At 37.7% G+C, this 27,927-nt stretch overlaps 1 protein-coding gene across 1 annotated transcript; it reads left to right on the top strand.

The window, feature by feature from the left end:
* Positions 1-1,913: 1,913 nt before the first annotated feature.
* cdc34a (cell division cycle 34 homolog (S. cerevisiae) a) lies at positions 1,914-26,271 on the top strand. Its single transcript, XM_067396219.1, has 5 exons — positions 1,914-2,429; positions 12,541-12,627; positions 24,321-24,418; positions 24,625-24,759; positions 24,880-26,271. Exons 1-5 carry the CDS (start codon positions 2,244-2,246, stop codon positions 25,097-25,099), a joined length of 726 nt encoding a protein of 241 aa, XP_067252320.1. The 5' UTR covers positions 1,914-2,243; the 3' UTR covers positions 25,100-26,271.
* Positions 26,272-27,927: the final 1,656 nt, after the last annotated feature.

Below are 27,927 nucleotides of genomic sequence, written 5' to 3'. Positions count from 1 at the left end.
AACCTATTTTATTGGATTAATCAGATCATTTTATGCAATATCTGGTTCTTATAGTGTGAGTCAAAATTATATAGTATACTTTGGCGAGCAATAGAGAGACGGCTAGATGATAGATTGATGGAGAAATAGATAGAAACATGGATGGATGGATGGAGAGGGATAGACGGATGGATGGATAGACAGATGGAGAGACAGATTGATAAATGGATGGATAGATAGGTAGATAGATGATGGATGGATGGGTAGATGGATGGATGGAGAGACGGATGGATGGATGGAGAGTTGAATAGATAGGTAGATAGATGATTGATGGATGGATGGATGGATGGATAGATAGATGGAGAGGGATAGACGGATGGATAGATAGATGGAGAGACAGATTGATAGATGGATGGAGGGATGAATGGTGAGATAGATGATAGATGGATGGATGGATAGATGGATGGAGAGGGATAGATGGATGAGAGGGATAGATAGATGGAGAGACGGATTGATGGATGGATGGATAGATGGATGGAGAGATGGATGGATGGATGGAGAGATGGATGGATGGATGAACGGACGGATAGATAGATAGATAGATAGATAGATAGATAGATAGATAGATAGATAGATAGATAGATAGATAGATAGATAGATAGATAGATAGATAGATAGATGGAGAGACAGATTGATAAATGGGTGGGTGGATGGATGGAGAGATGGATGGATGGAGAGATAGATGATGGATGGATGGATGGATGGATGAATAGATAGATAGATAGATAGATAGATAGATAGATAGATAGATAGATAGATAGATAGATAGATAGATAGATAGATAGATAGATAGATAGATAGATAGATGGAGAGATGGATGGATAGATAGATGGAGAGACAGATTGATAAATGGGTGGATGGATGGATGGATGGATGGAGAGATGGATAGATAGGTAGATAGATGATGGATGGAGAGATAGATGATGGATGGATAGATAGAGAGATGGATGGACAGATGGATGGATAGATAGATAGATAGATGGAGAGATAGATAGATGGAGAGATAGATAGATGGAGAGACAGATTGATAAATGGGTGGATGGATGGATGGATGGAGAGATGGATGGATGGAGAGATGGATGGATGGAGAGATAGATGATGGATGGATGGATGGATGAATAGATAGATAGATAGATAGATAGATAGATAGATAGATAGATAGATAGATAGATAGATAGATAGATAGATAGATAGATAGATGGAGAGATGGATGGATAGATAGATGGAGAGACAGATTGATAAATGGATGGATGGATGGATGGATGGATGGAGAGATGGATAGATAGGTAGATAGATGATGGATGGAGAGATAGATGATGGATGGATAGATAGATAGATAGATGGAGAGATAGATAGAGAGATGGATGGATAGATAGATGGAGAGACAGATTGATAAATGGGTGGATGGATAGATGGATGGATGGATGGAGAGATGGATAGATAGTTAGATAGATGATGGATAGATAGATAGATAGATGGATAGATGGATAGATGGAGAGACAGACAGATATAGAAAGAAAGAAAGAAAGAAAGAAAGAAAGAAAGAAAGAAAGAAAGAAAGAAAGAAAGAAAGAAAGAAAGATGTTCACAGTTGTTACCAATGGAATTAAACCAGTCCTTATATTTCTTTTAAAAAAAATAAAAAAAATAAAAAAAAGCTCGAGTCTGTAAAAAGAAAGTAACATTGTGACAAGTTACCCCATATAGTTTTGGGATTAAAAAAAAGTTGTTAATATTTGCCATACACTAGTGTTAATGAAGTAAGCGTTGTTCAAATCTTCTCTTCCGCTGTGTTTGACTCGCAGGGTTTAGCTGCTCGTGCCCTCCATTGGCTGCAGGAGGCGTATTAGGAGGGACGTGCTCTACAGCTGCTGGCGCTGTGTCTAGCGTGACGCGGGGGGAGGGAGCGAGACTCCTCGAACAAGCTGCCCCGTATTGCATGTTTGTTTACTAGCGGAAGGCTTGATTAATTTAACACGTTTAATATCGACGCCAGGTGCTTAACGTGGGACTTCAAATGCCCGACGCGAACAGCAAATCCGCCGGGGCTGGTACTCGCTAAGCGAAGATTGTCATCGAGTGATTTATCTCTGGTTTGTTCGCTCGAATTCAGCGTGTTCGGCTACTGTGCGTTGTGAAACGGACGATTTGAACTTGTTTGCGGGGTTAATTTGGATGCCTGATCGTTCGTTTGTTTTTGGAATATGGCTCAGCATGGACACCACCATGTTGCGAGTTCCCAAAAGGCTTTAATGCTGGAGCTGAAAAGTCTCCAGGACGAGCCGGTTGAAGGCTTCAAAATAACTTTAGTCGACGAGTCGGACCTGTACAACTGGGAAGTCGCGATTTTCGGACCCCCTAACACGCACTATGAGGGGGGTTATTTTAAGGTGAGTGGCGACTGATTGTGTCTTATCTTTTGTTAATTGATAAGTTTTTATTTATGAGTAATTATTCTTCATGATGTATAAACGTCGACTCTTTGTTTTATTACCATTGTTTATGACTTCTGATGTAAACGTTGTAAAAGTTAATTTGCGTCATTCTTTATTAAAGAATTGAAGTAGTGTTGTAATACAAACCTGTTTGACTGACTGACTTCTGTGGGACACAAACTGAAATGAAAATATGTGACTGATGCTGTCACTAAATTTCTTCCGCGGAAGAAAGAACGATTTGGAACGACATCTGGTTGGTAATAGAATGTTCATTTTTACTGTAGTGTTCTACTAGTTTTTTAAACGCCAACGTTCCATTCGTCCAACATTTGCTCTGTTGTTCCTCCTTATTCTTTAGTATTCATCATCCATCTTACAGCTCTATGGAACAGTGACGGAATGTTGTGAAGTTCTCTCAATGTGATTTAGTTGTTAAAAGTTCAAAGTATACAATTTTTCAAAGATAATAACGTTTCCTCAAGATGGACAGTGACACATCTTTTTCAGAGCAAACCTATCATCCTAAATGACAAAATATTTGGCTTCATATTTGGAGCGGTTTCACTTGGTCTTCTACATGTTGAACATTGTCAACAGGAAAATATCAGTCATATTATTGCTCCATCTGACACATGTGAGTCCATAAATCAAATTATTTGCCAGGCTTTTTGTTTTGAAATCCTTATTTGATCAAGCTGCACTTTTTCTGAAGAAACCAATAATCCAACACATCAACCCGAAATACTTTAACCTGTTACTGCTAGATATCTTCTGCCGTGTCCAGGCAAAGTCACTTTGGCAGACTACAACAATGGTAGAGTTATATTTAGCCCGGCTTCATAGATATCCCTGTGTTGTTGGCTTACATGCTGGCCAACCAGCCTCCACACACACAGTCATGCCATTAGCAAGTGACCTGCTGAGCACATTTGCTACAGCCTGGGTTGAACCAGAAACAAATTTGTTATGCCAGTTTAGTCTCATTTTCTTGTCTAAACTTTAGAGGCGATGCATAGCTGTGAACGTTCAGTCCTGTTGTTTCCCTGCATTGATGTGGAAAACGGTGTCTGTTTGTTGGCGTGGAGGAAGGAAGCAGGTCAGCCGGGGACCTACACGGCGTCTCTTCCAACAGGAAGAGATGAGTAACCATGACTTCCTGCTCACTACTACCCCATAAGAAACATACAGGTTTCCCTTCTGCATTTGTTTTCCTTTGTTGAAATAGCCCTTTATGCTGTTTTTTTTGATATTATGATTGTTCACACAAAATTGTATGTATGTGTGTGTGTATATATATATATATATATATATATATATATATATATATTATATTATATTATATTATATTATATTATATTATATTATATTATATATATATATATATATATATATATATATATATATATATATAAAAAATACAGATAATTCTTTATATTTGAAAGCCAATAACCAATATAAATTAAATATAATATAATTTTTGAAAGCCTGATTACAAAAACAAAAAAGTCTCCCCATTAAAAGCCATGTCCCAAGCACACAATTATAATGATGTTATATTTTATATCATTATAATTTTATATATAATATTGGAAATCTTTCCGTTTTAAAATAAGAAGGGGAGCAAATGGATATCACACAAGAATCTCGGCTAGTGAAACAAATGGGATTAAAAGTAGTTTTTTTTTTTTTTTTTAAAGTCTGTGCTTGAAGTAAAGCTGTGCTTAATTTTCATTGATGACTGCAGTGTTAGGAAATATTATACACTCTTATTAATTTTAATTATAGGCCTATGATTCATTGAATAATAGACCTAAAAAATGTTTTAAAACATTTAAAAAGAGGAGCTAATAGCCTAATCTTTTATTATCCTCACAGCACGTCACTGCAGTGATGCGCTATTAAATAATTGCGGGCCAAATTTAATATAATATTAATTTAATAATAAAAGAATCCTAACCTAATAGTAATAATAATAGACTACAAGAATGTAACATTAATTGGAAATGCCAAATCCTCTTAATATTGCAAATATTTGATGCTTTTGACAAAATCTCTTATATTTGACTATCTCTTATATCGGCTATTGTCGATACATGATCATAGTCTGTTGACGCAACCCAGGTTATCATGGGGGCCGCAGATAACCCCCCGCAGTGTGTGCCCATCCGCCATGTCACTCGAAAAATCTATTCTTTATCGGATTTAACATTGGTTATCATGTCGACAACATTAAAGGTGCCCTAAATTTAAAAATTTAATTTACCTTGGCATAGTCAAATAATAAGAGTTCAGTACATGGAAATGACATACAGTGAGTCTCAAACACCATTGTTTCCTCCTCCTTATATAAATCTCATTTGTTTAAAAGCCCTCTGAAGAACAGGCGAATCTCAACATAACACTGACTGTTACGTAACAGTTGGTATCATTAATATGTATGACCCCAATATTTGCATATGCCAGCTCATGTTCAAGGCATTAGACAAGGGCAGCCAGTATTAACGTCTGGATCTGTGCACTGCTGAATCATCAGACTAGGTAAGCAAGCAAGGACAACAGCGAAAAATGGCAGATGGAGCAATAATAACTGACATGATCCATGATATCATGATATTTGTAAATTGTCTTTCTAAATGTTTTGTTAGCATGTTGCTAATGTACTGTTAAATGTGGTTAAAGTTACCATAGTTTCTTACTGTATTCACGGAGACAAGAGCCGTCATTATTTTCATTATTAAACACTTGCAGTCTGTATAATTCATAAACACAACTTCATTCTTTATAAATCTCTCCAACAGTGTAGCATTAGCCGTTAGCCATGGAGCACAGCCTCAAACTCATTCAGAATCAAATGTAAACATCCAAATAAATACAATACTCAAATAATCCGACACATGCATGCAGTATGCATGACTAACACTTTGTAAAGATCCATTTTGAGGGTTATATTAGCTGTGTGAACTTTGTTTATGCTGTTAAAGGCAAGCGTGAGCTCCGTGGGCGGGAGAGCGCGAGATTTAAAGGGGCCGTGCAAGGAATCGGCTCATATTTAATGATGCCCCAAAATAGGCAGTTAAAAAAAATGAATTAAAAAAATCTATGGGGTATTTTGAGCTGAAACTTCAGACACATTCAGGGGACACCTTAGACTTATATTACATCTTGTTAAAAGTTCTAGGGCACCTTCAAAAATGAACATATATGTGCTGATACCAATATGGTGGTCGGTCTGTCTGTCTATGTGTCTAATTGTGACAATAGACACACATGTCAAATAAATAGTGGTTTAAAACTAATTATCAGTCAAATAGTGTAGTTCGTTATTTTAAAAGCTTGACATGATATTACCATAAAATGTACCATCACAGGTGTGCATTTTGTATTCAATTTAAAGCGGCCGTTCATTCGATCAAAATTTAATCAGAACAATCTGTTTATAAGTATATATATATATATATATATATATTTTTTTTATTATTTCTGCCAAAAATGTAATTTTCACCGGAAGTTAATTTGTGCCTGTTATATAAAATTACTTATATCGTTCATCATTTTTTGGTCATGCCACCCACCCCTAGTGTCATTCTGTGTCTAGCTTCAATTTTCCAGCTAAGAGAGGTTTGGCAGTCATTAAGTTCTCATGAGTGGTATCCCTTTAAGCAGGCTTCATGTTCTTACACGTGGTGCTTCGCTGACAGGTAGCAGGGTTCACTCCTGAGCACCTCGTAGCTCCACTGAAGCATGCACACGCCCAGGCCCTTTGGCAGGTGATGTGAGCTGGGCTTGGTCGTGCTTGACTCAGCCTAGCAGCTCGAGTCATGTTACTCGCTCCCCTCACCAGCCTGACGGAGTGTCACAGAAATGAGAGGCTGACACTCTGTGCCTGTTCTAGCTTCATTTTGTGCCTGGAAGGTGTTTGGAGTGAGTCAGCCCATAATAACTCAATTTAACTCTTTCAAGATGCAAATTATTTAGGCAAATTTTTACCTAAATAGTGAATGAAGGTTTTTGTACACTTCATATAATATGTTAAATACTATATACCTATGTTTGTATATAAATAAACTAATGTATATTATAGTGCTATATAGGGTCATTCTGTGTCGAATCAGCCATATTTTGGAAACCAATCCAGCCAAAATTTTTGATTTTATTTTTTTTTCTGAAGAAAAACATTAATAGTCATGAAAGCCAAAATATTAAATGCAATGGATGCTTATTTACAGAGTAATCCACTATTTTATGTAGGGGGGTCAGAATGACAATTTTCTCCTGAGATTTGGAGCCGAATTAAAGCTCTGAGAAAATGACTTTAGAAAGACGCCATCATCATTTTATTTTTACACACAGATGGGTAGGTCTATTCTGTTGACTTAAAGGGTTAGTTCACCCAAAAATGAGAATTCTGTTATTAATTACTCATCCTCATGTTGTTCCACACCCGTAAGACATTTGTTCATCTTCGGAACACAAATTTAAAAAAAATATTTAAAAAAAAAAGACAAAATCAGATGGCTCAGTGAGGTCTCCATTGCCTCAAGATAATTAACACTTTCATATGCCCAGAAATTGCCATATTATGCCATATTACTAAAGATGTATTTAAAACGGTTCATGTGAAGTTCAACAGTGGTTCAACCTTAATGTTATGAAGCGACGAAAATACTTTTTGTGCGCCAAAAAACAAAATTATGACTTTATTCAACAATATCTAGTGATTGGCGATTTCAAAACACTGCTTCGTTAAGCTTCATTTTTGGGTGAACTAACCCTTTTAGCAATCCTTGTTATATTATATGCCAATAGTGACATTTCAAAATTGGGGAAAAAGCAATTTTCATGCTTATTCCCCAAAGTTTGCATGCCTGCATCTCAAGAAGTATTAAAGATATCTTGATATCCTTGTAGATTTTGGTTCTTAGCAGACTTTCTTTGTGTAGCTTCATTTTTAATGCTCTATATGGTTCAATTCCAGAGATATGGGGATCTCAATGTGGCTCCATGAGTAAATTGTACACATTTTTTAGTGGTCGAAAACCAAATGTGGGTCACTTTGCATATAGCTGATTTTTTTTTTTTTTTTTTTTTTTATAATGGAGGCATGTCTGTAGAACAAATAATGTTGAAACTAGAACTAGAATTAAATATTATTCTGAATATCATGGTGTACAGTTCCTGGGGAAAAAAAACTACAGAAAATGTGGGCTGTGAAGTTATTTTTAAAACCACATTTGGTTTAAAATGCTACGTTTCTGTCTGAACAGTCAGATTGGATTTGACTTATTTTTTGGTTCACTTTTAATCAATGAAGGTTTTTGTACAAATCATATGTGTAAAAAAAAAATGTAATAATATTAAATATAATATACATGCATACCTGTGTGTGTACACAAAGTCAACTAAGTACAAAATGTTGGTTAAATTCACAATTTGCTAAAAAAAGAATGACTTAACTATCAAAATAAAGTTATTTTAATTTGTCATTGAGAAGTGGTTTAAAAGTGCATTTTAATGTGTCGTCTTTTTCTGTGATCTATTGGCTTATCAATTTGCACGCTGAACCAAGAGGCTGCACCCAATCTGTTGTCAGTCATTGTGTTGATGTTCATTTACAGTAACTGTCAATGGTCTCATCAACCAGCATCAGCAAGGTAGCACATGTAGATATACTGAAATACAAGAATACACAGTGGATCTGATGGACACAAATACAAGACTACACACAAATGAATCTGATGGATCAATCCAGTCAACAGGTGCTCTAGTTGTTCACTGAGAACTTTATGGCCCTCTAATTAGGCTAATTACCTGCATCGAGAGGACCCCAGTTCATTCTAAACTAGCTTTTGGTGTCAAGTGAAGCAGCGGTGGGAATTAAAAAAACAACTTCCTACCTATGGCCCTCAGGGACTGTCTATCCCTTTCCCCTCAAGGACACAATTTCCCTGTCCTCTCTAATGTTTCAGCTGGGAAGGAGGGAGTGAGATCAGGCACTGGAAAATGAGGTGTTACGGAGGTGTTGAAGAACAGGACAGTTTGTTCAAGGAGAGCAGCAGTGACCTGGTTTATTTCCTCTACCAGCCCAATATCCATGGGATTCTCATTTCCTCTCAAATGGGATTGTAGGAGAGAGATTTATTTTTAGGTTGCGCTCCAAGACAGGGATTTTTCAAGCAAATTTTTTTTATTATTTTATTCCAAGAGGCCCACATTGCCATTTGCGTTTCACTTCAACTAAATCCAATGCATAACGCAGAAATGAGTGTATTGCAGAACGAGTTTCTCATGTAAACCAAATGCTGTACTTGGCTTGTTCACAAAGTTTTACATCTGCTGAATCAACTGTTCCAAAAACAATGAGCGGTGATGCATTGCATGACACTCATCCTGCCAGTTCAGTTGGACCAACCATTAAGGAATCATTTAATGCAAACAACCACTTCTTCGTTGAATTTAGAATATTTTAAATTTGGGAGATAAATTGTGGGGCCATTTACACACCACCATTTTCAACTAAAAACATTAAGCTTTTTATGAGTTTTGGCCATTTTGAAGATTCAAACATTTGAAAATGGGTTTTAAAGTGCAAGTTTTTGAAAATTATACTGTTACCTCCAAGTAAATTTATAAAAATGCGAAATTGTGAAAACGGTGTTGTCATGCATTTGCGTATTACGTGTTCAGTCTATAGGTGCATGATGTTTCTTTACAAAGTGACATCACCAACTTTACTGGCCTGGCATGAAAAATACATTGTTTTTAGTGGTTTTCGTGTGAACTGGGATCGTTTTTACAACATTGTCATCTGTACGCAAAAACACAAAGAAAAAAAACGTTACCGTTTTTAGTACATCTTTGTTGTGCAATTGTATCCTTAGACACTTACTCGCTGTGTAGACTCTTAGTTTTTGTTGTTGCTGTGGTTGGGGAACAAAATGCATAGAGATAATTGATGCTTATATGGTTATGGTGTTTACAGCGTTTATGATGATTTTTAAACGTCAAAAAAATTAGTAGCTCTTAGCTTGAATTTTGTGAACAGTGTCTCCTCTGACCTCATGTTTTCAAATGCATACGTTGCACAACTCTTTGGCTGTGTGTCCACCAAAGTGTTTTTAGCCAGCTCATTACTCTCCTGGTGTTTAAAAACCACGGCGCTCCCATAGAAAAGTACGCTAGCCGCTGGAAAAACACATTGGTGGACACACGCCTTTGGTATTAGACCTCTTATGGTGTCTTTGATGTACACTGACAAAAATAAACTAATGCAGTACAAAGGGTGTACAATGTATATTGATCAGACAAATTACAGAAGCTGACTTCGTCACATTTCGACAACTAAATGAAAAACACTGTTAATTATGGAAAAGATTTCCCTTGTAGGCAAAAATTGGCAACCTTTGGTCAGCTAGTGTGACGTTCAGTGATGGCCGATTAATTGCCTTTGCAACAAAGTTCTGGCAGCATCAGAAAGATTTGCTTCGCAGTGGTTTTCTGAGCTTTCAACACGTTGATTGGTAACAAAGTCCTAGCTATGATGTATATCATACAGTCTGATAGACTGCTGATGTTGCACAACCAATGATCCTAAAAATATGACCTTACAAATCATACTCGGCCCTAAACCAGTCTAATTATACAGGGCTGTACCAACTAGGAAGCAAAAATCTGTAGTTTTCCACATCCCTGTGCCTTAAAGGAACACTCCACTTTTTTTGAAAATAGGCTCATTTTCCAACTCCCCTAGAGTTAAACAGTTGAGTTTTACCGTTTTCGAATCCATTCAGCCGATCTCCGGTTCTGGCGGTACCACTTTTAGCATAGCTTAGCATAATTCATTGAATCTGATTAGACCGTTAGCATCGCGCTTAAAAATGACCAAAGAGTTTTGATATTTTTCCTATTTAAAACTTGACTCTTCTGTAGTTAAATCGTGTACTAAGACCGACGGAAAATAAAAAGTTGTGATTTTCTAGGCTGATATGGCTAGGAACTATACTCTCATTCAGGCGTAATAATCAAGGAACTTTGCTGCCGTTCCATGGCTGCAGCAGTGCAATGATATTACGCAGCACCCGTGAGCCCCTGCTTGCACAGGGAACGTGCCTTGCAACCATGGAGACGTTTGTGAGAGACGCTGCGTAATATCATTGCACTGCTGCAGCCGTGATACGGCAGCAAAGTTCCTTGATTATTACGCCTGAATGAGAGTATAGTTCCTAGCCATATCAGCCTAGAAAATCGCAACTTTTCATTTTCTGTCGGTCTTAATACACGATTTAACTACAAAAGAGTCAAGTTTTAAATAGGAAAAATATCAAAACTCTTTAGTCATTTTTAAGCGCGATGCTAACGGTCTAATCAGATTCAATGAACTATGCTAAGCTATGCTAAAAGTGGTACCGCCAGAACCGGAGATTGGCTGAATGGATTCGAAAACGGTAAAACTCAACTGTTTAACTCTAGGGGAGTTGGAAAATGAGCCTATTTTCATAAAAAGTGGAGTGTTCCTTTTAAGTTTAGATCCACTCATCTAGTTGTTAGATAATGTAGCTAAAGAGAGACGCTCCGCACACCGGCTGTCACAAGAGCTCTTGTGTGTCGGGTCACGTGCAGCAGCAAAGGACTTCTGTAAGCTGCCTCTGGCGAAACATAATACTGTTGCCTTCTTACACGGATCCCTACTTGAGGTTTAATAGGCTTGCTTGCTTGAAAGTTGCCCTGCACTACTTGGGTTTCAGGATTCGAGTATCACTTGATACGTACAGGTTCCCGTGTGTGTGTGTGTGTGTGTGTTTGTGTTTGTTGGTTCTCCCAACCCCCCCGGTCTCCCCTCCGAGAGCTGGTCCTTTGAAGCACACACCAGCTGACCATGCCAAATCAGCAAATGTGTGCTGTGGGGGTTGTGGAGTGGTACGTATGCGTGTGTGCCCACCACCCACTGTAGGCACCAGACTCAGCTTGCTACAGATTGTGAATGATCTGCGTGTATGTGTATAGAGGGCTTGTTTATGCTCAGATATACATAAATATGCATGTCACAGATCCAGTGTGTAATTGTATCACTGAATTCAAAATCTGAGCAAGTTCAGACCTTGCTACAACCATTAATATGGCGCCGCCAACCCCACAGTTGGAATGATGGTCCATGAACTGGTGGGTAGTTGTGTGGTTTTTGTTTTTTGTTTTTCCCCTCCCCCTTTCACAAAGCTCTTTTTCCACTTTCACAAGGTTTCTTCTAGGTAAGGAGTTTACAAACCCCCAGGGGTTCATGATGGATCTACAGTGTGTTTTTGAGATTGAGTTTACTTTTTTCATGATAAAATAATGCCTCATTCTTCCAAAACAAGGCAACTGGATACGCTACAGGGGTATAAACACAAAGCCACTGGTGCTCATTGGATACGTGAGAGATGGAACAACAAAATATTCCAAGGCGCTCGTGGTCAAGACCTAAATGGTGTAATAGTTACAGGGTTTATGAATGCCCTGTTCTAGGGGAACTCTAACTATGAAAAGTGTACTAGTAGATGATGCATACAATCTGGATACTCGTCTTGTCAGTTCTGCCTGCTAACACCCACATGAATCCTACAGTAGAGCTCACGCTTTTAACTGATAGGATTTATACATTTTGAGGATGTGTGTATTTCTAAAGCGCAATGAAATGCTTGGAGTCTTCAGTCCAAATAAAGGACGGATTATCAGCCTCTGCATTGCAGATGGTAGCTTAACTTGTAACAGGCTTTCAGCTAAATCAGATATTCTCAAATGGAAAACATACCAAGAGTACTGCTTGATTTTGAAAGCAATGTGTGGTTGGGGCATGACATATTTTTGTAATATAACCAAGCATTTTTTACCACTTAGCCAATGAAGAGATCATTAAATGTGTCATGGGGGTGTATTTAACAGTAAAATGACAAAGCTGTACAGTACCCGTAGAGATCTTGGGTGTTGGTGTTGCATTGCTCCATTGAGCGAGCTCAGTATTTCATCACGTATTGTTGGGAGACAATGTGCCATTACATCCATTCCCTAATAAATGTGTTATTTCTTCCAGGCACGCATCAAATTCCCCATCGACTACCCGTACTCACCTCCTGCCTTCAGATTCCTCACCAAGATGTGGCATCCCAACATCTATGAGGTTAGCCAACACTAACCCAATCAAACAGCATGAATTCAGCATGAAAGCAATTTATATGAATTCAATTCATTTAATTAAACACAAAATATAATAATAATACTTATTCGTTATGAATGTTATACAGAAGAGGATTAGGGCCGAGCAATAATAAAAAAATAAAACCATCTCGATATTAAAGTTGTTAAATTGAGAAAGTCGTTAAATTACAAGAACAAATTTGTTAAATTACGAATTTGTTCTCATAATTTTTCTCGTAATTTAATGAGTTTATTCTCAACATTTTATCTCGACTTCTCAATTTAACGACATTTTTCTCATAATTAGGGCCCAAGCGAAAATTCGCGCAGGGCCCTCTTGTTCTTCTAAGGATTATTATTTTTTTTTTTTTTTTTTTTTTTTTTATTTATTTTTTTTTTTTTTCCGTCTTCCGGGGCTTTTTGGGGGCCTTAACATGCTCAAAAACTCTTGAAAATTGGCACACACATTGGAATCCGCGGCCATTAGGACGCCGGAGAGGCTGGTACCCGGGCGTGGCAGGGGGGCTCGACAGCGCCCCCTTGAAAAAAGTCTGAAAATTTGGTCCATATATTAAACATGCTTGCACGTATTAGTATGAAACTCGGTACACATATAGACCTCATCGGGCCGAACAACTTTCGCGCTCTAAGTTAATCGCCACGCCAACAGGAAGTCAGCTATTAAGGGTTGTTTGAAAAACGCATGCTCTGGAATTTGATATACTCCTCCTAGACGATTAATCCGATCGCCACCAAACTCGGTCAGCATGAAGTCAAGACACTGATGATTAAAAATTGCCAGGGGATTTTTGATATCTCGAACGGTTTGGCCGTGGCGAGGCAACGAATTTATGGCGAGAAAAAGGAAACAGGAAATGTGTTATAACGTCTTAATACATATATTGATCTTTATGAAACTTCACGAGTGTGTTCGTTATAGGAGTCTGATCACATGGATGTGACTATTGTGAGTCAAAGTTATAGCGCCACCAACTGGCAGCAGGAAGTGTATCACTTTTTGAAATGTTTTGAGATCACCCTCTTATTTTTACCTGATTTGCTTCAAACTTCATCCGTGTAATGTCAATACACAGCAGATGTAGACCTATGACAGGATTTTTGATATTTGAAATATTGTTGCCATGGCAACAGGTCAAACTGTAATAATATTCTTGAGTGTTTTTGAGGCTCTTAACATGCTTCAAATTGCATGAAACTCGACACACACATCAATATTGTCAACCAGTAGACATGGACAAAGCCATAGAAATGGGCGTGGTGGAGGGGCTCAGTAGCGCCACCTTTTGACAAAAGTGGGGGGGTTAGTTTTTCCTACAGTCACCAAACTCGGTACACATATTATTCTCATCAAGCCGGACAATTTTCTAATTTACATTCATTAGCTCCGACCAACAGGAAGTCAGCTATTTTGGTTTGAATGTTAATTTTTTGAAAAAACAGGCTATGAATTTTATACTACTACTCCTACAGGGTTTATCCAATTTACACCAAGCTTTTTTTAACTTATTGCGAACACATTGAAGTTGTTTAATTGCAAACGGATTTTGGATATCTCAAACGGTTTGGCCGTGGCGAGGCAACGAATTTATGGCGAGAAAAGGGAAACAGGAAATGTGTTATAACTTCTGCATACATTGATTGATGTTTATGAAACTTCAGGAGTGTGTTGGTTGTAGTAGTCTGATCACATGGATGTAACTATTGTGAGTCAAAGTTATAGCGCCACCAAATGGCAGCAAGAAGTGTATCACTTTTAAAATGCTTTGAGATCACCCTCTTATTTTTACCTGATTTGCTTCAAACTTCATCAGTGTAATGTCAATACACAGCAGATGTAGACCTATGACAGGATTTTTGATATTTGAAATATTGTTGCCATGGCAACAGGTCAAACTATAATAATATTCTTGAGTGTTTTTGAGGCTCTTAACATGCTTCAAATTGCATGAAACTCGACACACACATCAATATTGTCAACCAGTAGACATGGACAAAGCCATAGAAATGGGCGTGGTGGAGGGGCTCAGTAGCGCCACCTTTTGACAAAAGTGGGGGTTAGTTTTTCCTACAGTCACCAAACTCGGTACACATATTATTCTCATCAAGCCGGACAATTTTCTAATTTACATTCATTAGCTCCGACCAACAGGAAGTCAGCTATTTTGGTTTGAATGTTAATTTTTTGAAAAAACAGGCTATGAATTTTATACTACTACTCCTACAGGGTTTATCCAATTTACACCAAGCTTTTTTTAACTTGTTGCTAACACATTGAAGTTGTTTAATTGCAAACGGATTTTGGATATCTCAAACGGTTTGGCCGTGGCGAGGCAACGAATTTATGGCAAGAAAAGGGAAACAAAGTGTTATAACTTCTGCATACATTAATTGATTTTGATGAAACTTTGGCTTAGTCTTCGTTGTACAAGGCTGATCACATGGATTTGACTATTGTGATTCAAAGTCATAGCGCCACCAACTGGAAGCAGAAAATGTGTCACTTTCAGCATACATTGAGATCACCCTCTTATTTTTACCTGATTTGCTTCAAAATTCATCAGAATAATGTTAAAACTTGGCACATGTAATCCTTTGAAAATGGGCAGGGAGGAGGGGCTCTATAGCGGCACCTTGTAGTGCAGTAAATGTGGAGGGAATTTGACATAGTCCTTTGATGTTTAACCGTTTTAAGTGCCTATTGCCCGCTGTGCACAGTTGCCCTGAAGCCACCGGGGTGGCGGTGCCACCGGGCTTGGGCCCGCCATCGCTGCTCGCAGCTATATTTATTTATTTTTTTTTATTTATTTTTTTTTTTATTTTTTTTCCGTCTTCCGGGGCTTTTTGGGGGCCTTAACATGCTCAAAAACTCTTGAAAATTGGCACACACATTGGAATCCGCGGCCATTAGGACGCCGGAGAGGCTGGTACCCGGGCGTGGCAGGGGGGCTCGACAGCGCCCCCTTGAAAAAAGTCTGAAAATTTGGTCCATATATTAAACATGCTTGCACGTATTAGTATGAAACTCGGTACACATATAGACCTCATCGGGCCGAACAACTTTCGCGCTCTAAGTTAATCGCCACGCCAACAGGAAGTCAGCTATTAAGGGTTGTTTGAAAAACGCATGCTCTGGAATTTGATATACTCCTCCTAGACGATTAATCCGATCGCCACCAAACTCGGTCAGCATGAAGTCAAGACACTGATGATTAAAAATTGCCAGGGGATTTTTGATATCTCGAACGGTTTGGCCGTGGCGAGGCAACGAATTTATGGCGAGAAAAAGGAAACAGGAAATGTGTTATAACGTCTTAATACATATATTGATCTTTATGAAACTTCACGAGTGTGTTCGTTATAGGAGTCTGATCACATGGATGTGACTATTGTGAGTCAAAGTTATAGCGCCACCAACTGGCAGCAGGAAGTGTATCACTTTTTGAAATGTTTTGAGATCACCCTCTTATTTTTACCTGATTTGCTTCAAACTTCATCAGTGTAATGTCAATACACAGCAGATGTAGACCTATGACAGGATTTTTGATATTTGAAATATTGTTGCCATGGCAACAGGTCAAACTGTAATAATATTCTTGAGTGTTTTTGAGGCTCTTAACATGCTTCAAATTGCATGAAACTCGACACACACATCAATATTGTCAACCAGTAGACATGGACAAAGCCATAGAAATGGGCGTGGTGGAGGGGCTCAGTAGCGCCACCTTTTGACAAAAGTGGGGGTTAGTTTTTCCTACAGTCACCAAACTCGGTACACATATTATTCTCATCAAGCCGGACAATTTTCTAATTTACATTCATTAGCTCCGACCAACAGGAAGTCAGCTATTTTGGTTTGAATGTTAATTTTTTGAAAAAACAGGCTATGAATTTTATACTACTACTCCTACAGGGTTTATCCAATTTACACCAAGCTTTTTTTAACTTGTTGCGAACACATTGAAGTTGTTTAATTGCAAACGGATTTTGGATATCTCAAACGGTTTGTCCGTGGCGAGGCAACGAATTTATGGCGAGAAAAGGGAAACAGGAAATGTGTTATTACTTCTACATACATTGATTGATGTTTATGAAACTTCAGGAGTGTGTTGGTTGTAGTAGTCTGATCACATGGATGTAACTATTGTGAGTCAAAGTTATAGCGCCACCAAATGGCAGCAAGAAGTGTATCACTTTTAAAATGCTTTGAGATCACCCTCTTATTTTTACCTGATTTGCTTCAAACTTCATCAGTGTAATGTCAATACACAGCAGATGTAGACCTATGACAGGATTTTTGATATTTGAAATATTGTTGCCATGGCAACAGGTCAAACTGTAATAATATTCTTGAGTGTTTTTGAGGCTCTTAACATGCTTCAAATTGCATGAAACTCGACACACACATCAATATTGTCAACCAGTAGACATGGACAAAGCCATAGAAATGGGCGTGGTGGAGGGGCTCAGTAGCGCCACCTTTTGACAAAAGTGGGGGTTAGTTTTTCCTACAGTCACCAAACTCGGTACATATATTATTCTCATCAAGCCGGACAATTTTCTAATTTACATTCATTAGCTCCGACCAACAGGAAGTCAGCTATTTTGGTTTGAATGTTAATTTTTTGAAAAAACAGGCTATGAATTTTATACTACTACTCCTACAGGGTTTATCCAATTTACACCAAGCTTTTTTTAACTTGTTGCTAACACATTGAAGTTGTTTAATTGCAAACGGATTTTGGATATCTCAAACGGTTTGGCCGTGGCGAGGCAACGAATTTATGGCAAGAAAAGGGCAACAAAGTGTTATAACTTCTGCATACATTAATTGATTTTGATGAAACTTTGGCTCAGTCTTCGTTGTACAAGGCTGATCACATGGATTTGACTATTGTGATTCAAAGTCATAGCGCCACCAACTGGAAGCAGAAAATGTGTCACTTTCAGCATACATTGAGATCACCCTCTTATTTTTACCTGATTTGCTTCAAAATTAATCAGAATAATGTTAAAACTTGGCACATGTAATCCTTTGAAAATGGGCAGGGAGGAGGGGCTCTATAACGGCACCTTGTAGTGCAGTAAATGTAGAGTGAATTTGACATAGTCCTTTGATGTTTAACCGTTTTAAGTGCCTATTGCCCGCTGTGCACAGTTGCCCTGAAGCCACCGGGGTGGCGGTGCCACCGGGCTTGGGCCCGCCATCGCTGCTCGCAGCTATATTTTAACAAATTTGTTCTCGTAATTTAACAACTTTTCTCGTAATTTAATGACTTTATTCTCAACATTTTATCTTTCAAGTTTTTTCTTGAAATTTAACAACTTTAATCTCGAGATGATTTTATTTTTTTTATTATTGCTCTGCCCTAATCCTCTTCTGTAATGTTACCTTTTTTTTAATTTAAAATAAATGAATGTAGGAATTTACCTAATTTTACCTAATTTTTCCCCTTTAAAAAGGAAGTGAATGTACTAAATTGAATGCAATATGTTTTGTATATATAATATAATATAATATAATATAATATAATATAATATAATATAATATGAGACCTGATCCAGCAAAATGAGTCACAGTGACCCAAATTTCAAAATTGAGATTTTGGTATCAATGGAAAGATGAGACAATATGCTTTAAAATGATATCATAGTCAAAGTCATACCTTGAATGGTTTTAAAGATATATCCATTTTAATTATGGTCGTCTGCCCCCTTTTTTCAAATTGAAACCTGAGAAAATCGCTTTTAAAGTTTTTTTGCCCGTTTTTTTGTTATCTTTCAAAATCCATTGCATTTAAAGGGATAAACTATTTATTTTACAGCTTAATTTGACCAAAGAAATTTTTATATATATAAATGCTATTAAACCAGGCTGAAGCTCAAATTATTTGGAAGTATTTATTTGAATTAACACTTTAAGACCTGAAGGCTTTTTTTTTTTTTTCTCTGAGCGACACACACAAAAGTAAAGACTCATAACTCCAAAACTGTAGCAAGGAGAGTCAAAAGGTAGGTATCATTTGATAGAAAACATTTAACATTTTAAGAAAATATAAATTACATTACATTTGGACATTTTCTTGCTGAGAAACAGCTGATAAAAGACAAAAATATAATAATTTTTTTTTTTTTTTTTATAATTTTTTATTATTTGACATGGAATAACTCAGGAACACAATAAGATTATTTTTGAAAGTCTGTTCTTTGAAATTAGCCTAAAAAAAAAAATCGTGTTTTTTTCATTGTTTTTCCACATTATCGGCCCATCTCTTAAAATAAAACGTTGCGACTTCCGACTCATTTCGCCAGAGCGGGTCATATATATATTATTATATTTTTACGTTTTTTTTTTTTTTTTATGAAAATATTAAAACAAAGACTGGTTATAATGTAAACTATTTCTAGGTCAGTAATCATTAAGTTTGTTTTATATGGTGCTTTATACAATAAAAATGGCTTCAAAGCATCTTTTCAATAAAAATCAGTGTATATGATGATAAATGTAAATATAGCTGCAAGCAGCAATTCGGGGCCAAGCCCCAGAAAGGGCAGTAGCGCAATACGGAGCAGGAAGAGCAAAAACAGCAGAAATTGAATGTACATGCTAAACAGCTCGTTCAGAAGGACAGGTGGAAATGAAATGAAAATTAATAGAAGTTCAGAGAATGAACACGGAATGAACTAAAAACACTTGTATCTCATTCAAGAGGAATAAAGATTAGTACAATGCTTATTTGGATAAAAAAGGTATCAAAATGACTCATTACACACAATTGTATAAAGGCACCCCACACGGGATTCGAACCCACAACCTCCGGGTCCAATGTCCATTTCTCAACTCATTGCGCCACTGTGCAGGTGAATGTTGGCACACCTGCCGAAGTTCATTAGTTCATGTGAAAATGAACTCAAAATGAAGAATTTTTATAAAACTGCACTGAATGTTATATTTAATAACTACTTTAGATCATTCTGCAGCTCATCATGCTGTAGCGCAATACAGAGCAGGAAGAGGAAAAACAGCAAAAAATGAACAAACATGAAACAGCTGGTTCAGAATTACGGGCGAAAATGAACTCAGAACTTATGTACATAAGCTTAGATGAAAATGAACAAGGCATGAAACAAAAAGCATTTATTTCTAATCCAAGAGGCAGTAAAGGAATCAAAACACACTATTTCATAAAACCGTTCCACCTGGGATTCGAACCCACTATCTTGGGGTGCAGAGCTCATCAGGTAACTGGCTTTACACATTGAGCTACTTGAGGATGCACATTCAACAATCTGTGGAAGAGAACTTTTAGTGTAAGAAAGAATTTACAAAAAAGCATTACTTAGCATGCTAACCATATTAGCATGCTAAGCTAACTTAATGCTAATGAAGCTCATGGTTAACTTGATAGCATGCTAACCAGTTGTCATTCTCTTTAATGTGGCTCTTCAGCTAAGCAATTAGCATGCTAAGCTAACTAGCATAAGACAACAAACACAAGCAAGGTCACATTCAGAGATGAATATCTTGGGAATGGTAGCGAATATCAAAAATCCATTCAGTCATTTCTGTGCGGCTCGGAGGAGTAGTGAAAAAATGGAATACTGTACTTTTCAAAATGGCCACTACTGTACTGGGTGGAGTCTTAATGTAAGATATTGAATGTGATCAGTATGAAGAGAGGAATCAGTTGTTTTGACATTCATTTTTCTGGAACAAAGGGTTCAAAAGTTATAACCTTTACAAAAGTGAATATTTGAACTGGTGGTGGCGCTATAGACTTAGTCCTAGATACTCCAAAGTTGGTCAAATTACTTTTAATTACTATCACTACAAGCATGCCAAATTTGATAATTTTCCTTCTTATGGTTCATTGATTACCATACAGGGGGAAGAAGAATAACTACGAATTTGGACATAAAGGAATTGCATGTGATAGCTTCAGATTAGACCAGTTTTAGGCAGAATGCCTAGAACAGACACAAGTTCTGCATCTTTTCCTGCCACAGTACCTCATGCGGTCTGGGCATGTGTCACACTGAGTTTCGAACCCACGATGCAGAGCATTCGGGATCCGTGGCGTAACACATTGAGCTAATCAGCCATGCAAGTTCATCAGTATGCTAAGCAGAGGTTTCAGTGTGAGAAAGAGTTCACAAAAAAAAAAGCTTCATAGCATGTTAACCATATTAGTATACAAAGTTATTTAATGCCAACTAAGTTTTGGTTAACCTGTTGACTGAAGACCACATTAGAAAGAATAGCAATAGTTTAGCATGCTAAGCAATTACTGTGCTAAGCTAACTAGTATAAGACAACAAACACAAGCAAGGTCACATTCAGAGATGAATATCTTGGGAATGGTAGCGAATATCAAAAATCCGTTCAGTCATTTCTGTGCGGCTCGGTCCAAAGATCATCTGAGCTGATTTTGGACAAAATTGACCAAAATTTGTGGGAGGAGTAGCGAAAAAACTGTTTTTGATTTAATTCAATATGGCAGACAGGTACATTTAAGGAAAATGACAAATGACACATTGTCGGAATCGGCATAAGCCAGGGAATAAAATGACATAAAGCAGACAAATTTTGGATAATGTTTTCAAAAGTTATAAGCAATTTTGCAAAAATCATTATATCTGTGGAACACTAGGTGGCGCTGTGCTGAAACTTCTCATGTACCTTCAGGACACTCTGATGGTCATATGTACCAAATTTTGTGATGATATGTCAAATTGTTTAAAAGTTATTGCAATTTATGACAAAATTCAAAATGGCGGACACGTGGTTCATCCGATGTTGATGAATTCGATATCCTCGGATTCGGCATGGCACAGGGAATCCATAGACACCAAGATCTTGATTTTCTAATAAAGTGTTCAAAAGTTATTGGCCAAAATAGCCATTTTTCAGATCTCATGACCTGTAGGTGGCGCTGTTCCCAAATTTGGCATGGAACCTCAGATCATGGTCTTGATCAAGTGTACCAATTTTAGTTTTGATTGCTCAAAGTTTGGCCGAGATACAGCCTCTATAGCAATTTTGGGTCAACCTTGTTAACTTCGTGACATCATAACTTTTGAACAAAGATGAATAAAAAAAATCTGTTCAGTCATTTCTGTGCGGCTCAGACCAAAGATCACTTGATCAAAGTTTGGACAAAATTGGACAAATTTTGAAGGAGGAGTAGCGAAAAAACGGAATACTGTACTTTTCAAAATGGCCACTACTGTACTGGGTGGAGTCTTAATGTAAGATATTGAATGTGATCAGTATGAAGAGAGGAATCAGTTGTATTGACATTCATTTTTCTGGAACAAAGGGTTCAAAAGTTATAACCTTTACAAAAGTGAATATTTGAACTGGTGGTGGCGCTATAGACTTAGTCCTAGATACTCCAAAGTTGGTCAAATTACTTTTAATTACTATCACTACAAGCATGCCAAATTTGATAATTTTCCTTCTTATGGTTCATTGATTACCATACAGGGGGAAGAAGAATAACTACGAATTTGGACATAAAGGAATTGCATGTGATAGCTTCAGATTAGACCAGTTTTAGGCAGAATGCCTAGAACAGACACAAGTTCTGCATCTTTTCCTGCCACAGTACCTCATGCGGTCTGGGCATGTGTCACACTGAGTTTCGAACCCACGATGCAGAGCATTCGGGATCCGTGGCGTAACACATTGAGCTAATCAGCCATGCAAGTTCATCAGTATGCTAAGCAGAGGTTTCAGTGTGAGAAAGTTCACAAAAAAAAAAAGCTTCATAGCATGTTAACCATATTAGTATGCAAAGTTATTTAATGCCAACTAAGTTTTGGTTAACCTGTTGACTGAAGACCACATTAGAAAGAATAGCAATAGTTTAGCATGCTAAGCAATTACTGTGCTAAGCTAACTAGTATAAGACAACAAACACAAGCAAGGTCACATTCAGAGATGAATATCTCGGAAATGGTAGTGAATATCAAAAATCTGTTCAGTCATTTCTGTGCGGCTCGGTCCAAAGATCATCTGAGCTGATTTTGGACAAAATTGACCAAAATTTGTAGGAGGAGTAGCGAAAAAACTGTTTTTCATTTACTTCAATATGGCAGACAGGTACATTTAAGGAAAATGGCAAATGATACATTGTCGGAATCGGCATAAGCCAGGGAATAAAATGACATGAAGCATACACATTTTGGAAAGTGTTTTCAAAAGTTATAAGCGTTTTTGAAATAATCATTACATCTGTGGAACAGTAGGTGGCGCTGTGCTGAAACTTCTCAGGTACCTTCACGACCTTCTAAAGGTCATACATACCAATTTTTGTGAAGATATGTCAAATTGTTTAAAAGATATCGCAATTTATGACAAAATTCAAAATGGCGGACACGTGATACATCCAATATTGACAGAATCGGTATCGTCGGATTCGGCATGATCCAAGGAATCCATAGACACCAAGATCTTGATTTTCTGACAAACTGTTCAAAAGTTATTGGCCAAAATAGCCATTTTTCATATCTCATGACCTGTAGGTGGCGCTGTTCCCAAGTTTGGCATAGACCCTCAGACCATGGTTCTGATGAAGCGTACCAATTTTTGTTTCGATTGCTCAAAGTTTGGCCGAGATACAGCCTCTATACTAATTTCGGGTCGACCTCGTTAACTTCGTGACATCATAACCTTTGAACAAAGATGAATAAAAAAAATCTGTTCAGTCATTTCTGTGCGGCTCAGTCCAAAGATAATCTGATCAAAGATTGGACAAAATTGGACAAATTTTGAAGGAGGAGAAGCGAAAAAACAAATACTGTACTTTTCAAAATGGCCGCTACTGTAATGGGTGGAGACTTAATGTAAGAAGTTGAATAGCATCAGCATGAAGAGACGAATCAGATGAACTAAATTTAATTTTTCTATGACAAACAGTTCAAATGTTAAAACCGTTAGAATGTTGAAATTTTGAACTGGTGGCGGCGCTATAGAGTTGGTTCTAGAGACTCCAAATTTGGTCCAATCACTATTCATGAGCATCTCTACAACTGTGCCAAATTTCATCATTTTCTCATGTTCCGTTGATAGGGCTGCCATAGACTCCCATTCGGGAGGAAGAATAATAATAATAAAAGGGAAAACGTACAATTACAATAGGGGCTACAGCCCCTTCGGGGCTTGGCCCCTAAATATATTTTCGATTCACTCAGTTTTAATGCTGGTAAAATAATTTTGTTAACTTGTGATTTTAAGACTTAAGAACTGCAAAAATCCTCGCCAATTAATGGAATTTTCTAGCTTTCCGTGATTTCACTGTTATATACGGTAGGGGGCGCTATTATCTTCTGAAAGATTAGAGAATCTCCGGATCAAAACAAAGGCAAAAGAGGAGCAGAAACAAGCAATTAAAGCATTATTATCTGGGGGGGAAGCAGAGGCTTTGTTCTTTATTTTGATACATTGCATGTTTGAATATAGGCCATGATTATTTTTTTTTTTTTTAAATTATCAAAAATGTTGGCAGTGGCTGGCTATATATTTATTTTAACATTGGTGGGGAAAGTGTGTGTGTGTATAATATATGTATAATTAATTTTGCACAATCTATCGATAAAAAAAAAAAAAAAATAAAGTATTCATATGTATTGACAGTCCCTTTAACATTATTTCAGAATGGCGACGTATGTATTTCCATACTGCACCCGCCAGTGGACGATCCCCAGAGTGGTGAACTGCCTTCAGAGAGGTGGAACCCAACACAGAATGTGAGGTACAGCATACTGTCCGTGTCCTTTTTTTTCTTTACAAAACTCAACTAAAATTAGACTTATCTTCTATGAATTCTTAATCAAAAGTCTGTTTGAAAGTCTGAATGTTTGCGCAATGCTTCTTCGTCTCAGTTCACCTCAATCAATAATTGAGCCAAACGGTCGTAATTGGTTTCGTTTAATTAGCTGATATCTGCTTTCCTTTCAGAACGATCTTATTGAGCGTTATCTCTCTGCTGAATGAGCCCAACACCTTCTCGCCAGCCAACGTGGACGCCTCTGTCATGTACCGTAAATGGAGGGACAGTAAGGGGAAAGACCGCGAATATGCAGAGATCATCAGGTTCGAGAAACCCTTTCACTCATTTTGCGGTCATGTTAAGACAGTATTTGCATAATTAACATGCATAAAACTGTATTTTGCGAGCTGCACTCAACTGCATGGTTTGTTCCTGGTTCACAGGAAACAGGTTTTAGCCACCAAAGCCGAAGCAGAGCGGGACGGAGTCAAAGTACCCACCACACTGGCGGAATACTGCGTCCGTACCCGCGCCCCACCTGCCGACGAGGGCACTACCTTATTCTACGATGACTACTACGATGATGAGGATTTAGACGATGATGATGAAGAAGCTGCGGACTGTTGCTATGATGAAGACGACTCTGGGACGGAGGACTCTTGACGACCAGCTCCCAAGCTTTCCGAACTCTTCACTTCTGGTTTCCCATTTGGTTTCATAGCTTTTAAATCAAGTCAAAATGGAATACGTCACAAAGGGCAAGAGATGGTTTGCGCAGAGGTTACTGATCCCGATGAACTGTTTTTGTACTTCTGTTAGAACGGCAGCTAACAGTTGCAGTCAACTCTGAACCCAGACGCTTTGAGGGTTTGTTTTTTATTTCTTACATTTTGTTTAGTCTGTTTTTTGGGGGGCAGGTTGGGTTCAACCAATCAGTGCAAAACAGTCCAGCTCATGTTTATTTGATCCTTGATAAACAACTTGCCTTTCAAAGGCACCTGATCTCAGGTTTTCAATTTCTGTCATTTAACAGTATTGGCGTCTTGGGTGGGGGGGGGAAAGTAGCTAATACACACTCTCAGGGCTACTTCTCTTTCTTACACCACAATGCATCAAATTCTGCTTCTGTAGCAAGGACTGAACAAGCTTCTCAGATAAATGTTCTCCAGAAGATGATCTCGGCAAGGCGTTTGATTAATTGGTGCATCGCATACAATTCACACCATTCTAAACTTTGTTTTCCTTTTGGACTTTAATGTTTAATTTTACCCACAAACAAACCTGTCGTCTTTTGTGTTCTGTTTTGATTTAATGGGGTAGTTTGACTCTTGAGTTTGAATCTTTGCTATATTTAGCTACTCTTTGACATTTGAGGGTATTTTAGTTTTGTTATTCTGTATATCCTTATTCATTTTAAAGCTTTGTGGTGAATCTTTATTTGGAACCTAAAATCCTCCTCAGGAAAATGGACACGAGACATTGGTGTGTTTGTGGCTCACCTTTTGACCCCAACAGACTCTTTAACCCATTCAGCAGATTCATATGCACAGAGGGGTATTTTAGGTAACTTTCCCTTCTTGTTTGTACTTTTTTTTTTTTTTTTTTTTCGTATGCTTTGTAAATCTATTTAAAGTCTGAATAAAGGTCTTTATTAAAACCCCTGTACTTCAATTGTTGACGAATAAACAAACAAATAAAATCCAATTATGAAAACAACATAAGAGCATCTGTATATGGTGCCACTGTACGTACCAATTGTGCCACTAGAGGGCAGCAGCAGACTGCTTATTGTTATGCAATTGTTACATTTATCAGCCTATCCTAACTTTAGATAATAGATTGTGCTGTGTATCTACCTGAAATTTCTTTTTCAAAATGATGGGCGCTTGGTTTAATGTGTCCGCATTCAAATTAAAGGAGCACAAAATCAAGTAATGCCATTATGTACTGCAATACCTTTGTATATTTGAGTGAGTTGAACATGGATTGTGACAGGCTTATAGTTTTAAGTCCAAAATCATTGCCATCAGCATGCTTACGATGTAATTCCCTTGTGTATATATGACGTTAATACTTCATAGTACAGTGCAAGGGAAGAAAAGGCTTATGCTAGACAGCCATTCCATAAGATGTGAAGGACTAATTTGCATTTAAAAGGCGTAAATCTTGATCATAGGTGGTAGAGCTCTCATGGAATGGGGTTCACACACATGACAAGATCCATTATGGACGGCCTTTGTCAAGACGTCACTGGAGTTTTTCTGCTCAATTATGACGTCAACAAACATGGCTTGAAGGTCAGTTAAACTGAAAGGTCTTTGATTGGAGGCACGACCACTGCATAAAGCATTGATAATCTATGGCTCTGATCTGTCATGCAAGAGCCGTTGCTAAAATTCACAGAGCTGGGACAAATGTTTTGCTGATCGATACATTTTGCTTTTATAATTTAGGGGCCTTTAAAAAAAAAAAAAATTATTTGTAACATAAAAAAATAAATGAGCAAGACTTAAAAACTGAACTATTTTTATTGCATAATGTATTTTGTGACACCAACCTCAACCGGATTAAAAATCCTTATCCAGTAATCCAAATGGCTTGAGAACTCATGTAAATGCATTGGTCAAACGATGTGGAAACCCTGTAAAACCTTTTAGATTGGGGTTCTCAAGTCATTCTGAATAACTTATTTTATGTTCAGCAGAAGAAAGAAATTCATAGAGTTGGTTTGAAACAACTTGAGGGTGAGTAAATGACAGAATTGTCATTTTCGCCCTTTAATGTTTCTTTATAGGTAGAACTACTGTATTCGAAGCATCCTTAACCCATCATAACAGGGTCTTGCCCTCCAGACAGCAGTGTTCTTCTCACCCACTTTTCGGCTGTCGCAGATTGGCGGGTCGAGCGATTCAGACAAGAGGGTGATGGGAAAGACTTGAAGTCTCCCAGGAGGGTATGAGAGTGTTGCTGTCGCCAAGGAAACCAATGACGGGGAATGGAGTTTAACAATAAACCCTACTGTGAAATGAGTGAGTGGTGTTTATTCTCTTCCTTTCTCCCCACACCTTGCGTGTGTCAAAGAACATAAATGAATCCATGTGAGCCATACATAGCTTGTTAGAACACTAGGCACCCTTGGCCGTTTGGCTGCCCAACTGTGACCTTTTTATTCATTTTCTAGGTCAAGCCTGTTGTCTCGTTATTCCTGATCTTTATTTCTGTCCTAGTTATAGCCATCAAACCAAACTTTTGAAACAGAGGCACACAGTGTGACTGGGCAATGGCACTTGACATGAGTTCGTACTGAATTTAGTGAACAAACTCCTACAAAACGGATGGAAAATCTTTTTACTGGCTTGATTTCTGAACATACATAGGCTATGCTACAACATTGTCACATTTTTACTCACCCTTATTTTGTTCCAAACCTGTACGACTTAAAGGGTTAGTTCAGTGACCTCAAAAGGTGCAATGACTTTGCTGCCTATGTG

This window comes from Chanodichthys erythropterus, chromosome 10 (genome assembly GCF_024489055.1).
Source record: "Chanodichthys erythropterus isolate Z2021 chromosome 10, ASM2448905v1, whole genome shotgun sequence".
NCBI classification, from domain to species: Eukaryota; Metazoa; Chordata; class Actinopteri; order Cypriniformes; family Xenocyprididae; genus Chanodichthys; species Chanodichthys erythropterus.
This window is presented reverse-complemented; position numbering and strand designations above follow the sequence as displayed.